The sequence below is a fragment of the Myodes glareolus genome, chromosome 17 (genome assembly GCF_982192425.1).
Source record: "Myodes glareolus chromosome 17, mMyoGla1.1, whole genome shotgun sequence".
Taxonomy (NCBI): Eukaryota; Metazoa; Chordata; class Mammalia; order Rodentia; family Cricetidae; genus Myodes; species Myodes glareolus.
In genome coordinates, this window is record NC_142042.1 from 47,943,403 (window position 1) to 47,960,384 (window position 16,982).

General features: G+C 45.7%; 2 protein-coding genes across 3 annotated transcripts in view; one reads left to right on the plus strand and one right to left on the minus strand.

Annotated features, from left to right (window-relative positions):
- Stxbp3 (syntaxin binding protein 3) overlaps positions 1-2,636 on the plus strand; it is a 49,200-nt gene extending 46,564 nt beyond the window's left edge. Inside the window, exons 18-19 of the mRNA XM_048443532.3 lie at positions 965-1,116; positions 1,945-2,636. Coding sequence (XP_048299489.2) covers positions 965-1,116; positions 1,945-2,039 — 247 coding nt within the window. The 3' untranslated portion in view covers positions 2,040-2,636. The remainder of the gene's footprint in view (positions 1-964; positions 1,117-1,944) is intronic.
- Positions 2,637-11,600: 8,964 nt separating this feature from the next.
- Aknad1 (AKNA domain containing 1) overlaps positions 11,601-16,982 on the minus strand; it is a 37,752-nt gene continuing 32,370 nt past the window's right edge. The window contains exons 9-11 of one of the 2 annotated variants that reach the window (XM_048443530.3): positions 15,978-16,056; positions 12,736-12,865; positions 11,601-11,979 (exon numbers count right to left, since the gene is read on the minus strand). In XM_048443530.3, coding sequence (XP_048299487.3) covers positions 11,845-11,979; positions 12,736-12,865; positions 15,978-16,056 — 344 coding nt within the window. In that variant the 3' untranslated portion in view covers positions 11,601-11,844. Of the gene's footprint in view, positions 11,980-12,083; positions 12,248-12,735; positions 12,866-15,977; positions 16,057-16,982 lie in introns of those variants that run through there. The other variant, XM_048443531.3, reaches the window with a different exon arrangement.

Here is a 16,982-nt window from a genome sequence, read left to right on the forward strand (position 1 = left end):
AGGCCTGAAGAATACGCTCTCCCATGGCCAGTTCTCAGGCCCGCTCTTTTCCTCCCATCTTCCCAGATGGTCTTGAGTCTCCCTGTGTGTAAGCAGTTTAGCAGTTAGCTAGCACAGCCTACAGAGCATGTCCTTGGATTTTGTTTTGCTGTTGTTTTTTCGATTTTTGGTTCCTCAGGACATTCCTGTTCCACTTCTGACAGATGTGATGGACATTGCAGCTGTCCTTGCTTGGGTCCAAACAGTGTTTGGCCATCATCCTGTTGTGGAATCCCAGCAGTGGCTGAGTCAGTACCACTAGGTCCTCTCCCCATTTTTGTCTTCAGATCTCACTCTTGGCAAGGTTACACCCCAGATTTCCTAAAAATTTCAACACATAGACTTTTTAGGGATAATAGGTTCTCATATTAAATAAAAGAGAAAGCTGGAAGGATGGCTCAGAGGTTAGGAGCTCTGGCTGCTCTTCCAGAGGATCCAGGGTCAATTCCCAGCACCCACATGACAGTTCATAACTGTCTGTAACTCCAGTTCCAGGGGATCCAATACCCTTCTCTGCATACATGTGGTGCACAGACTTACATGTAGGCAAAACAGCCATGCGCACAAAATGAAAATTTAAAAATATTTTAAACATTAAAATAAAATAACATTAGCCTTATAAGTAAAAATGCTGAGTTAGACTTAGTGGCTTTTATTTTAGGTTTTGGAATTAAGGTGTTATGTATATCTCTATATACCCATCCATCTCCTAGGCCAGCCTTGAGTTCTCTGTCCTACTATCTTATCCTCCCAAGTAAAACTGTAAGTGATTTATTCAAATTGAATCTGGAGTGAGGCGGGTTGCGTTTGCCTACTGTGGTGAAATTGTACCTGATTCCTTACTTCATTAAGATGAAGACAGCTGGCTCCAAAGGTAAGTTTGAGGATGGTTATAATGTGTTTGCTTTATTTTTTTACTTTCTAGTGCTCGCCAGAAACCCAGAACTAACTACTTAGAGCTGGATCGGAAAAATGGGTCCAGGCTGATTATTTTTGTGATTGGAGGAATTACATACTCTGAGATGCGCTGTGCTTATGAAGTTTCTCAGGCACATAAATCCTGTGAGGTTATTATTGGTAAGACTTCTGTCTTTTCTGTTTCTTAAATGTTTAAGGCAATGTTTTGTAAAATTCCTGAAGTTTTTTCCTTCCTAGTTGGTATTTTGATAATTTTATTTTGAAATATCCTGTTTTTAGTGGCTTGAGCTTACTCCTTTAAAACTGTGTCTTCTAATATTATTTGCTGTGGTCATTAAGTACTTTTGTGACATGTTAATGCATTTTTACTTCAGAAGTGTTTGTTTTCACATATATGGATCTAACATGTGAGGCCTGTGTGGAACTGAGTTTGAAAACCAGCCTGGGCTAGCAAGACGGCTTAGTGGGTAAAAAATGCTTGCCATGCGAGTCTGGCAGCCTCCAGGCCCAGAGCCCATGGTGTTGGAAAAGAACACACTCTTGAGAGTCATCCTCTGGCCTCCACTCTTCACACGTGTGACTGCATGTATGCATGCGTGTGCGTACACACTAATAATGAAGTAATTAGAATTTTTTCCATGAAGCCACTCATAGGTAAAGTCTCCTAATCCAGAGCGCTGCGGGCTGTGTGCCGGGCTTCTCTGCCCGCAGACAACGGCTGCTACAGTTCTGTGCCAAGGACGGGAAATCCCTGTTTTTCTCTTTACTGGACACCAGTCTGTGGCACAAATCAGACAAACACTAAGGAGGGAGGGCAGTGTGTCTGAAGAGTCACTGAGCATGCTCGATGATAGGGTCGGTGTGGCTTCTGTAAAAACGCTGTAGGAGGTGGTGTTCAAACGTGCCGGGCATTGGTGTATGGGAAGGACAAGATTTTAAGCCAAAGAAATTTTTCTAATTCTGAAAATTTATAATTTCTTCCACCAGGTTCTACACATATTTTAACACCCAGAAAACTGCTGGATGATATAAAAATGCTGAATAAATCAAAGGACAAAGTTTCTTTTCTTAAGGAAGAGTAGCTTTTTTATTACTGTTTAAAGATTTTGTTAATATGTTCAACTAAAACAGAAGATGTTGCTGTTATAATTTAAACAATGTAAATATTTTATGGAAAAATGTGCTTTGAAGTATACTTCTTAAGGGACTTTATGTATTATTGAATTTACTATTTCTAATAATTTAAATACTGTTGCTGCTTTGTACAAGATACAACATTTAAGTGCTTTCTAATCAGGAAGTTTTTACCTCCGGAGCAGAATCTGTTAGAGATATGGGTGGTTTTTACAGCCACCTATATACTTACTAATTACTTACTGGATACTTATGCTGAAATACAGTGTTTTGGGGCAAAATAATTTTGAATGAAGAGATTATAAAACTAAAAACTGTAAATGTATGTATGATAGAATTATTTCCTGTAAGTGCAGTTTCTTAAAATTGAAATAATTTTTTAATGTATAAAATAATTCCAATTATTAATATGATTTTACTGTGTATATTACCTGCAAGATACTCCTAAAGAACAAAGTTTTATAGGTTTTAGATCATGTCTGCTCAAGTTAGAAACCAAAAATAATCATGAACATTCTAAGAAAATAAATATATAGTTATCAAAATTTTTTGAGTTTTTTCTCTTTTTTGACTCTGAATTGGAGCCAGAAAGAAGAAAAAAAAGAGCCTGTAATAGTTCCATCAACTCGATACCTAATGATTTTTCAAAACCAATATATTGTCTGTGTGAAGCTCGGTGATGCAGATAGGTTTGCAGGTTTGTGTGCTCCATAAGGGAGCATCTTTTTCAGATCTCTACTTGACTGTGGAGCATTCTAACTTTGAATTGCTCCTATTCAGAGTTTTGTTTTTATAACTAATGCTGCACTATCTGCCAACTTGCATAAATATCTCCATAATGCAAATAGCTACCTGTGGCCCAGCACATGCACCATTGTTATTTTCTCTTCCAATGCTGGGGATCAGACACGTGGTCTCACCCCTGTTGAGGAAGTGCTCTACCACTGAGCTGCGTCCCAGCACTACTTTATAACTGTTGTAGCTGGGGTTCTCTAGAGTAACAGAACTCATAGACTGGATCATGATCCCCACCGCCACCCCTCTATCCAGCTGCTCTAACAGCGGCTGCCTATAAACAAAGCCGGTGGGAGAAAGGGAAGGAGGGGGAACTGGGGTTGCTATATAAAATGAAAATGAAATTTTTCAAAAATATGTTAAAAAGATAAACAGAAAGCCTAGCAATCCAGCAGTTGTTCAGTCACGAGGCCGAATGTCTCAGCTGGTCTTCGGTATAGGCAGCCCTGAAATAGATGGAATGCCAGTGAGGAGGGAGTTGCTGGTGAGGGCGAGAGCAAGCCGGCCCAGAGCAGAGCTTCCTTCTGTGTCTGTAGAGGCTGACAGCAGAACCTGTGGCCAGATGACAGGTAGGTCTTCCCAGATCAAATGTTCTAGACGAAAGGTGGGTTTTCCCACCTCAAAGATCAATTAGAAGTGGGGCTTTCCACTTTGAATGATTTAATTAAAGCAAAAATCCCTCACAGGTCACAGGTGTCCCCACCAGCCATTTCTGGGTGTTAGTTAATTCCACATATAGTCAAGTTGACAGCAAGAATAGCCATCACAATTGTTACGCAAGCGTTTATACCTTTTCTCTCTGGGCTTCAGAACTTCACTCAGGAATATAAATTCAGTCTCTCTTAGACCTTTCACTCTCTGCAGTCTCTTCCTTCCGACTGGAACAGAGGGTAATGTGTGAATGTGTATGTTCGGTGCTGGCTCCAGGCCGTCGACCTTGTTCTGCCTTCTCCTCCTCCTCCCCCACCACCACTGAGAGGAAAACCTGGAAGTGAAGTTCGATAGGTTCTAAAGTGGAGGTCTGTCATTCATAAGCATTTATTTTGTCAAAATTTGAAAGGCAGGAAGAAGGCAGAGGCCATCTTGGGCAGCCGCGCTAGTGCGGCCTGTTGTCTGGAGCAGTCACACCCAGTCTTAGTACCTCCTTACCTGCTTCCTGCCTGCCCTCGTGGTCATACTGACAATGACCTTAATTCCTATTTTCTATATCTGTGGACTGTTCAATGGTTTTGTAAGGATCTAATTCTTTTTTTTTTTGAGATTATAATAAAATTACAATGTCTCTCCTTTCCCTCTAAACCCTCCGTGCTCACCTTCAAATTCATGGCATTTTTTTCCAATTATTATTGTGTGCATATATATTCCTAAATATAACCTGTTCAGTCCATATAATGCTAATTTTCTCTTAAACCCTTTCTGTTTAAAATAGAGGATGTGGCCTATGCTACCACTGGGGCCTTGGTGGCAGCCCAACCCAAGCGCTGCTGAGGGACATGTCTGGGTCTGCCGTCCTGCTGCCGCTGGGGTCAGTGGTGATGGTCATGGCCTGTGTTGGCCCAGAGGTCATTGGAACCATGCTGTACTGAGCCAGCCCCACCCTGCATTAGCCCTGGGCTGGCTGGCCCTGCCCCTCGCTGGATACCTCTCAGCAAGCCTGCTGGCCTTACCCCACAGGGATGACCTCCCCCCAACACACACCCCTTACCACAGACATGTACCTGGCTGCACAGTAGAGCTGACCCTGTGGTAGGGATGCAGCTAAGCCAACCCTGAGGGTGTCAGAACAGGAGAGGTGACCCTGCTCCTCTCCCACCATACCCCCTATAACAATCAGAAAAGAGGGCCCTGCACCCTGCCTGGGCAAAACAGCTGGCCTGTGCAAGTGGGGGACCCAGATCTGAGGACCCGACAGCAGAGAACAGGCCTTGCTCCTTGCTGCAGGCTACAGTGGGTGAGGTGGCCGAGAGAGCTCTGGAGAGCTCACCCGGTAGTGATATGGGCAATCACTGACCACCCAGCCACCAGGGCCAGAACCAGGGCATCCACGGAATCTATGAACTTTTGGAGCACGTGAAGGGGACGAAAACTACAGATCCAAAACAACAGGATCTCCATGACACAGGACAACAGGGTGTCCAAGAGAAGCCCCCAGTGAGAGCAGAAACCAAAGGCCTCCAGCCAGACCCATGATGTTTACAAGTAAATATGAAGGGACTCAAGGGTAAACCGTGTCTCAGTGGGCCATACTACAGCTTCCGTGACAAGACTTTGTGTGTGTGTGTGTGTGTGTGTGTGTGTGTGTGGTTTTGTTGTGTGGTGGTGGTGGGCGGTGATGGCAGTGGTCATGCTGGTGGTGATGGCGGCAGCAGTGGTCCTGGTGGTGGCGGCGATGGCGGTAGTGGAGTGAGGTCAGTAGGATGAGACTGGAGTGCATGATGTGAAATTCGCAAAAATTCAATAAAAGTTTGTTGTTGTTGTTGTTTTTAAGATTATTTACCTTCCAGACAACCAGGGTTCAGGTCCCAGTATCCATATAAGCAGCTACCACAGGCATGTGGTACACTTACATACGAGGGTGCAAAACCTTCATACACATAAAGTTAATAAACCTTTAAAAAGAAAAAAAGGAAATCTAGAAGAGTTTATTTCCTGTAGGCTTTGTGATCTCCCTTCACTCTGTAAGGATGCACTGGAGGAGTCTGGAACTAAGTTCACTGCACCCCCACCCTCAGGCAGGAGCGAGCCGGAGTCAGTGTCCGGAGCACAGTTTTACATAACTAGCTGGTTTTTCTAGTTTGCTAGCCGAACAGAATTAGAAGAAAGGGCATCCCTGAGCTGGGAGACGGGAGAGCACAGGTTCAGACTGAGCAAGTCTCCTTGAGATCAGAACTTGCTGGGGTGTTCGTTCGTTCGTTTGTTTGTTTGTTTTGGAGCCTGGTCTCACTATGTAGCCCTGACTGTCCATCCCTTTATTTCTTGAACTACTTGTGTTTCAGTGAGTACTCATAATGGTCCAGACATTGAAGAAATGAAAAATTATACTTAGAATATGGTTTAATAAGACAAAGGTAGGATGGGTTTTATTTTTTTAAAAAAATCGAATTTGACTTGTTTCAAGGAATCCATGGTTTTTTATTTATTTTTTAAGATCTATTACTTTAGTTGTTTCTGTTTTGCCTGTGCACCACGTGAGAGCAGTGCCTGTGGAGACAGGAACAGGGTGTCAGATCCCCTGGGTGTCAGGTCCGCTGGAACAGCAATTACAGACTACTCTGAGCCGCCATGTTGGTCCTGGAAATCAAATCTGGACTCTCTGAAAAAGCAGCTGCTGAACCATCCCTCCAGCCCATATCCATAAATGCTTTAAAAAATGTGCATAATTGTGTAAGTGCAAATATCCTTTCTTGTAGGAGAACAGAGCACAGGAAAGGCAGGTTTGGTGACTTTCTCTGGGTCTCAGGGACGAGCCCCGATGTGCAGAACTGGCGAGTTGCATAAGAAAGTTTAAACAGCCAGAGACGTGTACAATTAAAAATTTTAAGCTCTTTGTATGAGTATTTTGTGTGTATGTATGACTGCATCCTGTGCATACAGTGTACTTACAGAGGCCAAAGATGGCGTCGGATCTCCTGGAACTGGAGCTACAGACGGTTGTGATCTGCCGTGTGGGTCCTGGGAATGAAACCCACGTTCCCTGGAAGAGCAGTCAGTGCTCTTGACTGCTGCTGAGCCATCTCCAGCACAAAGTGTACGGCTCTGCGTTGTCAGCTGTTATTTCTTGTGGACGGCCAGTGTGAGGGAAGGGCCAAGACCACTGCAGGGTCAGCCCTCTCCGCCCTGTGGATTCTGGGACCCCAGCTCAGGTTGCCAGCCCTGGAGAAGGTGCCCTTTCTAGCCATTTCAGCAGCCCAGGAGGGTGCAGTTTTAAACCTGGGGATGAGATAATGAACCTTGGCATCCAAAATGGATTGTCAAGTTAAATTTAAATGCACTTACGCTCCAACGAGAGACAGCCCAAGTTACAAAATCATCAAGTACCCCTTTTAGTTGGAGCCTGGCCCTTGTCCAGAGCCTTTTATGGTATTGCCCGTGTTCCAGTCTCATTGTGAAGGGCTCCCATAGTTCATGGTTGTTTCTGCCAAACACTTTGGTCATAGCACTGAAGAACATAACTAACACAAACAATTGTATCAAAAAAAAAAAATCCCATAAATTGAGTTTGACGATGTCCCCGTTGGCTCCTGTGCTTTCATGAGCTGGATGGCATTGAAAGCACAGGAACACTGAGTAGAGCAAGCGAGCCTTACAGTCGGGAAGCAGGGAGCAAAAAAGCCAGTTGGTCCTCTCCTAGTTAGGTCCCTTGCAAAGGATAAAGCAGAGCATTCTTTGTCACGCTAGCACAGACTGACGAGCCCTCTTCTGACTGATGGCTGCGAATCCCCTGGATTAAAAACTAGATAATAACTGGCCACTTTTAAAGTTCAGTTTGACCACTTGTCATATAGCACTAGCGCTCCATTCTAGTTGGTCTGCTGAAGTCTAATATAGGAACTCGGTTAAAAAGGAGGGGCACCCTCAGGGGGACCCACCCTCACTTTGCTTTTTTAAACAAGTCTTGTTATAGAGCTCTGACTAGCTTGGGACTTACTCTGTACACCAGGCTGGCCTGGAACATGCAGCCATCCGCCTACCCCTGCTCCTGCGTGCTGGGATCCCAGGCCTGCCCACCACACCGTTTCCTCCCATTTTGGGATGCTCCCTTTCCTCTCTCGGGCTACTGCCCTGTGTCTTTGCTCTCCTCTTGCAGTGCCTCAGCCTGACCTAACTTAGCCTTAAAGTTAGAGTTACCTTCAGGCTAGCCTCTGCATTATCTCTAGCTACCCTGAGCCTAGACCCAAAGCTAGAAAGGGCTGCTCTGCACTAGACAAATAGCAGCTGCCTTGGTTGCTGTGAAAACCTCAGGTGAGGTGTTCTTGCCATCTCAGACCTGTAGAATCAAGCTGGGGGCTGGGAAACCAATAGTTGAATGTTTAGGTGATGGAGTGGGAGGCTGCGGGGGGTCGGAGGGCAATGATCTGCAACCTATCATTATCAAGAAGGAACTTGAGGGCCAGCCAGATGGTTCAGAGGGTAGAGCCACTTGCCTTGCAAGTCTGATGACCTTTATTCAATTCCCAGAACCTGTGTAAAGGTAAAAGGAGGAAATCAACTCCACGGAGTTGTCCTCTGACCTAAACATGTGTGCTGTGGTATAGGTGCACCAACATACACACACGCACACACACACTAATAATAATAACAGCAACAATAAAATATTTAAATGATAACTCAAAAGCTTTTCTGGTATTCTGTGAGAAATGTTACACATTTTCATAAGCCCTGTGATAGCTATTCTTGGTTGTCAACTTGACTACATCCGGAATTAACTAAAACTGAAGCGTCTGGGTACACCTCTGGGTGTGGGGATATTTTGTTTTTTCTTAATGAAATCATTTGAAGTGGGAAGATCCACTTTTAATCTGGATCTTTTGGAGTGGGAAGAGTCACCTTAAGTGACTAGCAGCCCATATAAAGGACATGGAAGAAGGAAGTCCTCACACTTGGATGCTTGCTCTAGCTCTCACTGGCAAAACCATCCTTCACTGGCATTTGAGCCTTCTTCGGGATTCCAGTGTATACCGAAGACTACCTGAGATATTCAGCCTCATGGACCCAGCAACTTGGTCCTTCAGTTGGTAGACAATCATTGTTGGACTGGGTGGATCTCAGCCTGTAAGCCATTCTAATAAGTCCTGTGTGTGTGTGTGTGTGTGTGTGTGTGTGTGTGTGTGTGTGTATTCATTTGATAAGTACTATTCCTCTCGAGAACTCCAACTAATACCAGCGCTGATAAGCAGTTTAATGGCTTGTCTTCTAAAATGTTAGGACTGTCATTTTATATATTCTTGAGGTCAAGAGATCATTAAGCAACTATGCTATACACATACTTCTGGTTAGTTTTTGTTAACTTGACACGAAATAGAGTCACCCAACATGTAGGCCCCAACACCAGCCGAAATAGGAACAAAGACCCAATCCATCAAAGACCTGGACCATGGACCCAGGATCCAGGAAAGTCCCTAACTGTACTAACCTTGCTATTTGGCTTCTATAATTCTGCTTCTTGCTAACAGAAGTGTACCAAATAGGAAATAGATGATGTGTATAAAAGACAAAGAACTGTGGGACCAGGGCTACAGCAAGTTCCCTATGCAGCTAGCTGCCAGCAGGCGACACACACAATGCCCTGTAGATGTTCCCACAGGCCAATCTGATGGAGGCGGTTCTTCAACTGAGCCTCCTCCTCCTCCTCTGGTGACTCTAGTTTGGAGACATTTAGGAATGGACTAAATGCATTTTGCATTATATGAACATAAGACTTTAGGGACCAGAAGTGGAATTTTATGCTTTAAGAAGAGTGTATTTGGGCGTCAGGTTGTCAAGGGAGGATTTATAACAGTTGATCCACCTGACAGGATGGAAATTGTTTAGGAGACTGGGTGTCTGTGAGGGTGTTTCTAGAGAGTTTAACTGAGTTGGCTGAGGCCGGGAAGTTCTGGAGGATGCGAATAAATGTACTGGAGTCTGGCAGGAGAGCACCCTCTTCACTCGGTCCACTGCCCTGTGTTTAAACAGCACAGGACAGCTAACCACTATCCAGTATGTTTCAGTACCTTAATTCCCCTCCCTCGTGTTCTCAGGGTATGGGAAGAAAGACTGTAGCCAAATTCCTGACCAGAGTGTTACATGAAGTTCCCTAGGCCAGTTCCCAACAGAGTCCTCCCTCCCCTCTGAAACCCCACGGTCCACGTTTCTCTCAGCGTTCTGAGACTCTTCCTCAACCACCTGAATGGCTGCCGCGCATGCGCTCTGCTGTGCCACACTCTGCCACATCCCTTCCTCAAACCAGTTCCAAAGGTCTGTCAGCCCCAGGGTCAGGTTTGTCTCAGCAATGACTCCACCTCTCGTTCCTGGTTTCTGTGTTAGTTATTTTTTTCTCATTGCTCTGACAAAAGCAAGTTCTAGAACGAAGGTTTAGTCTGGTTCGTGGTGTGAGAAGGGCTCCAGCCCATCATGCAAGAGAAGGGCTGGCAGCAGGAGTGCGAGGCAGCGGGTCAAGCTATTCACAGCCGAGAAGCAACGAGATGCTTGGGCGCTCCAATTCCTTGCTCCTGTTGCTCAGTCAGGACCCCAGCCCACCGGAAGTGTCATCCATCCAGGGAGGTTCGTCCCGCCACAGTTAAACATCGCTGAAAATGCCTTCCTAGACCCGCCCAGGTGACTCTCAGCCCCATCAGATTTACACACCTCCCCACCACAACTGACGCTCGTAGCTCTCCATCTCCTTCATAACAGCGTCTGCAGACTATACCTCGTTACCTACCGTGGGAAAAGGAGAATGTACTGTCTCCTCTGTTAAAGGATGCAAAGAAGTTTCACCTTCAATGAAATTTGTAGAGACCGTGTGGCACAAAGCCCCGCCACTTTGATCTGTTCAAAGTTGCTTCCTAATCTCAAAACACTTGGCCTAGCACCCGCTTTCTTCTTTTGGGCTAGCCTTACACTTTGCCTTTCAGCTGAGCCCCTTTTAAGTTAAACGTCAGCATGTAGGGGCTGAGCTCTGGCCGCTGATAGTGGCCTTCGCCTTAGGAATAGACGAGGGATGCGAGCCTGCTTTGCTTGTGGCTGTACAGCTTTCTGCAGAAGTGCGACTTGTGTTGCCCAATATGATGTGGCCATTCTCCTGAGACCCCACAACTCCCAGTCATCATGCAGGACACCGAGTGACCCAGTGGCCCTTCCTGTGTTTGGCAGCATGCTGTGAGCTGTCTGTGAATTTTCTAAAAGCTTTTAGCAGAGGGACTGCTGGTCAGGTAGGTGCTTTTTGGAATTTGGTAAATACAGCAATGGTTGAACTTACTTTTTTTTCAACTAAATGACAGTGTAAAACTGGTATGCATTCAATCTTTTGTTTTGTTTCTTCGAGACAGGTTTTCTCTGTGTAGCTTTAGAACCTGTCCTGGAACTCACTCTGTAGACCAGGCTGGCCTCAAACTCAAAGATTCACCTGCCTCTACCTCCCCAGTGCTGGGATTAAAGGCATGTGCCACCACTGTCTAGCTCTCTAATTTGAATGTTTAAAATCTTTATTCTCTCTCTCTCTCTCTCTCTCTCTCTCTCTCTCTCTCTCTCTCTATCTGTGTGTGTGTGTGTGTGTAGCATGCACAGGTCAGAAAACAACCTTCAGGAACTGGCTCCGTCCTTCCACCATGTGGAATCTAACTTCCGCCCAGGGCTCTAACTCGGATTGTCCCATTTTGCAGCCAATGCCTTTACCCGCCCTGAGCCCTCTCACCAGTCCTCAAATGTGGATTTTTCCAGGCCAATGATAAGACAGTACAGTACTCTCGGGCTCCTGACAGCCCGTGGCAGCCCCACAACTCCGAGGCAGCTGCGCAGTCACGAGAGACTATTTTACGTTATGGAAAAACCAATTATGTTCGGTAAGCAGGTTGGCATATTTCAAGTACTTTTTATTTAAAATCCTTTGACTTTACCGTGGGTTTGTCAGGATGCCGCTGTGAGCGGAGAAACGGGGTCCCGTTGCCTTACAGCTGTGGTGACAGGGCCTGCTCCCCAGCTCCCTGACACAGTTTTATGAAGCCTTCCAGACCAATGGATAAAAGTATTTGTTTTATTGTTTTTATTGTGAATTAGGAAGAACATAGATTTATTTTCACATAAATACCAGGGGGCTATTAGGTTTGGTTTTGTTCTGTTTCATTTAAGCACTTCGTCTGTCCGTTTCTTATGGCTCTAGCGTCTTCTCTAGAAGACCGTCCTCCTACACCGTGTCATAAGAAAAATACTTTGGAGAAGAATACCAAAAATGTTAACCCTTGGTTGCTTTGGCTGGCTCTAGTTGTGTTTGAGTTGGTGCCTCCATCGCTGCGCTTTGGCGAGGTCTTCGGCAATGGATTTAATCATTTGATCAGTGGTCTTTTTCAATATGGTTGCTGTCTTTAAAGCATGATCCAAAGCCGAGTTTAAAATCTACAGAGGGAAAGTCCACATATTTTTGTTATAAAAACTTACTAATGTCTCTAATAATTGGACTCACTCGTTATTAAACATTCCGAGACGGACTTTTTGGAGTATTCTGTTTCCACACAGTTTATTTCTGTTTTGGAGGGTTTGGTCTCCTAGGAAACCAGTCTGGGATGGAATGTATTTGTCAAGGGAAGGGAGAGAAAAAAGATTAGCACGTGACTGATGAACGTGAATCAGAGGGTGCGGTCAGCCGCCTGCTGGCCCGTTCCTGCTGCAGAGAAAAAGAGGAGCTTAGGGACCAGCGGAGGGGACTGAGCGCGGACACCCCTGGATACCGCACATGCGCATTAAAGTAACCCACGGGCTGGTGTTCCCAGACTGAACATAGGAAACACTGGCACCCCTAACCAGGGTCTCTGGAGCAGACTGCTGCCTTCAAGCCTGAGCCAGGGGAATCCTGCCGCAGCCGCACCACCCACCAACCGCTTTCTCCAGAAGTTTCCTTTGGATCCAGTTTAGTCATAATGCAAACCAGGTGGCTGTCGAAGCTCTGTGTTTTTAGTTAGTGCTGAGCAAAAATTGCTTTTAGCAGAACATCTTCCGAAGGCCCATATTATAACAGCTTGAAAGCTAACTGTTCTGCGCTCCTCCCCCCTCCCTTTGGTTTTTTTTTTTTTAGACAGGGTTTCTCTGTAGCTTTGATGTTCTGTGCTTTTTAAGACCATACGTCTGAACTGCAAGGATTTTCTCCACCTTTACCTTAGATTCCGTTTCTTCCACGCTATTACCATCACATAAGGATTGGATCCCAGGAATCATGAGGAAGCGGAGGTGGGATGAGGGTGTTGCGGGGTCTGCGTCGCAGGTCAGGTAAATCTTGGTATGTTTTCTAGAAGACAAAAGCACATTATTACCTGTGAATGGCACCACCCACGTGTTCGCCCTCCCACTAGGCTTCGTTTTGTGTGTACACATGAGTGTGTGTGTGTGTGCTCGTGAGTGTGTGCTTGTGCGCGTGTGCCTGTGTATGCCTGCACGTGCCTGTTTGTAGCACTCGTGGTCCAAGGAGCCAATCACAGCTGAGCTTCAGGAAAAAGCGGTTGCTACAGCCAATGAGGCACGCCCTTTCAGAACTGCTTTGTTGTTTTTTCTCCAGAACAGCGAGCCAAGGCTCCAAAGAGGTTCTTATCTTGTCATTATTGTGGGGCCAACCGTCTTGCCTTACATAATCATAAAACAAAGACACACAAAATTGCCAATACGATGCCTAGGCTTGAGTTCATTCAAGCACCAGGGACCGCGCCTGGCAGGGCAGCCAAGGCAGAGGGAAAATGAAAGCAGTGTTTCTTTAAGTCCCGTGGGTCCCCACACTACCTACTGTCCTCTGAGGAGCCATACTGAGTCTGTGCGTGAGGGATGTGGTGCTGGACCACTGGCGTGTTCAGGTTGTCTACTGCGTAGCTGAGGGAGGGGCTCGTTCCCTTAGCCTATGTGTAGAGCGGCGGCCACAAGAGCTTGCCCGTAGACAGGTCTGTTGTGGCGCCTCCTGCATTTGCCCCTCTGCTAAGTCTTTTTTGGGGACGGACACTTGTGAGCGATATCCTCTCCAGGAGATCACTACAAATGCATGTTGCCCCAGAGCCTCTCGGTCTCTCTGCCCCTGTTACTTTCACGTTGGTCTGTTCTGCAGTTTCACCTAGCACATTGGAGCCATGCCATTCTCCAGACGAGAAGCAGGCTATTTCAGAGGCTCCCGACTAATTAAAAACACTGGGCAGAGTGTGGCAGTAAGCTATAGCGGGGAGTGCTGGGGCTTTCAAGTCCTCCCCCCCATACGGAATCACCCAGTGCTTTGAAAGGGATTGACAGTATTGCTGAGTACACTACTTGTTTTACGTCTTTTAAAATTCGCTGACGAACTTCATACATGTAACACATCTGTACACCGCTTTGGGATCACAGTTACCTTTTCCCTCTCGTTCCCATCAGTTCTTTCCCGTCCGACCACCAAGTCCTTCTTCCACTTTAATTTTGTTTTATTTTGTCATTTTCATTTTATATCCAGGAAAGTAAAGGCTCAGGAAGGGTAAGAAACTTTTCCAAGGAAAGAGATAGGACATAAACCCAATCCAAGAAGTCTCCAAAAGCTATATTCTTTTGTTGGTTTGGTTTTCTTTTTTAATGATTTATTTTTGTTTGTGTGTGTGTGCACGCATGTGCACAAGAGTGTTAGTGTATGTGTGTTCACAGAAGCTACAAGAGGACCCCAGAGCTGGAGTTCCAGGCATTTCTGGGTTGCCTGATGTGGGTGCTGGAAACCAAACTTCAGTCCCTTGTTTTGGTGAGTTTTTTTATTTCTTTTGTTTTTTTGTTTTTGTCTGCTTTTTTGAGACAGTCTCATTACATAGCCCTGTCTGTCCTGGTACTTGCTCTGTAGCCAGGCTTGTCTCAAACTCCCCCGTGCCCTTGCCTTCCTCTGAGCAGTGATTACAGGTGAGCCCCACCATGTCTGACATCAAATACTGTATTTTAAATGACTGTGCTTTTCTGGATAGCAGGCTCAGGCTTGAGATCGAGGCGTGGAGGCTGGATTGTTGCCTCTCTGCCCCGCTGTTAGTTCTGTTTTAAGGGCTCCCAACCCCAGCTTCTGTCTCCATCGCCCAAGTCAAGCTGCTGGGAACCCGTGGACTCTCCTCCTGCTGCCTCCCTTGGCCTCTGTGCTGCGGTTTCTGCTCCTCTAACCCAGTGCTCATTCCTCACTAGCGACAGCGATTGGTGTTGGTGGTGGTGGTGATGGTGGTGTTTTTTTATGAGATGGTCTCCAGCTAGCCTGGAACTCCTTTTACCCAGGTTAGCGAGAACCCCTCCCTAGGCCTTTTAAGTGGTGGGATTGCAGGCCACTCACCCGACTACTCCAGTGGCCTTGTACAATTCTCCAAATTTTCCAGTTTGAAAAGTTCCTCCTTCTCCATTGTTCTGAAGAGCCTGAAGAAGCCTGCCTCCACCTGCTTCGTCTTGCCCCTGCCACTCCCTTGGGGCTCCTGACAGACACATGAAGAGGTTCCTGAACTTGCCAAGGGCCCTTTCTCCTCAAAAAGCCTTAGTCTAGAATGTTCTTCATGTCTATCCTGATATCCTCTGATAGTTCATTTATAGTTCCCAAACCCCCAAATTCGGTCAGTAGCACTGTGCATGTTCCTTTCTGGCAGGCACAGCTTCTCTCAAGGGCAGATACCGCTGTTGTCTCAGCCTCAGCACTGAGCACAATGCCCTGCCTTTGACTCTTAAATATTGACTGAACGAACAAGGAGAAGACTGAAGTACCACCAGGTAGGTATAGGCTTGAACCCCAGCTCTACAGTGACAGTGTAGGACAGGCAATCTTGTCTAGATAGTTAACAGTACAGTGCATGCACCTGAATAATGGAACTCGAGTGTGTGCGCGCACGCATGCATGCACATGTATGTGTGCATGTGTGTACTCTGTGCACACACGCATGCGCACATGTGTGCACACATGCATGTGTGTGTTTCTAGAGTCTTACTTTGCACCCCACACTGGCCTCAAACTCACCATGGAGCCCAGACTAGACTTTGCCTTTGCTAAGCCTCCTGCCTTGACCTCTCAAGTGATGGAGGTGGAGTAGACTGAACAGAATGCTGGGAGAAAGAAGCAGAGTCAGGCAGTCGCCATGGCTCTCCTCTCCGAGACAGACGCAGGTTAGGATCTTTCCCGGTAAGCCACCACTTTGTGGTGCTACACAGATTACTAAATATGGGTTAGAGCAAGATGTGAGAATTAGCCAATAAGAGGCTGGAGGTAATGGGCCAGGCAGTGTTTAAATGAATACAATTTGTGTGTAATTATTTCGTGGGTAAGCTAGCCGGGATCTGGGCGGGAACACAGCCCACCGCTCCTGTTACACTCAAGTTTAGAGATGCTGGACCCGAGTCACCACACCTGGCTCTGCTTTTGTTATTAGTAATAATAAACTACTCACTCTATGCTGGAATCATGCGCATCTTGAAAGGGTCCTGGATTTACTTGCTGGGAACAGATCCATTTTGATGTTGAACAAGCTGAAAAATGTTAGCTGGGATTAAATTCAGAGTATCAAAACTGGCTTCCACAGATCGGTTGAGTTAGAGGTCAGCCTGGTATTCACTGCCAGTTCTGGGGCAGCCAGAGATACATAGTGAGAGCTCACAAAACAAACAAACAAACAAAAACAACCAGAAACCTCCAAATGGTGAGAATGTATCACTTACTCTTCCTCAACTTTGCAGTATGGATAAAATAGTTCATAAAAATTTAACTACTACATAAGGAACACTGAAAGTAGAATTTTCTTCCAAGAATTCTGAATTTATGAAACTCAACTTTACTTTTTAAATTTTTAAATAAAACGTATTGACTTATTTTGTGTAGGTACACACATGCCACTGCGCTCACACAGAGGTCAGGGACAACCTGCAGGAGTCAATCCCTGCCACTATACGAGTCCCTGGGATTGAACTCACATCGGCAGGCTTGGCAGCAGGCACCTTTATCAGCTAAGTCACCGTGCTGGCCCTATTTCTGGTTTGTGAATAGAGTCTCACTCTACCCTAGGCTGGTCTTGAACTCAGAACTCACAGCAGTCTTCTTGAGAGCTGGTGTTCCAGGTGTGAACCATGATGACCAACATGAAACTCTGACATAAAACTCTAATGGAGCTCAGGAGACTGAGGCAAGAGGGTTGTCACAAGCCTAAGACCAGCCTGGGCTACAAAGTGAGACCCTGCCTCGAAACACTGAATTTGTCTGTCTGTCTGTCTATCTATCCATTATGTACTTATCATGAGTAATTAATTAGGGATTTATATTAATTAGGGATTTATATTCACAGTTCCCAACTGTGAGCTAATATTTCATTTAAAAAGTGTAGGGAGGTACAGTTTCCAAAAGGTGAAACCCAAGTGAATTCTAGACTCTCCACCAACTTCAGGAGCAAAGGGTTTAGGAG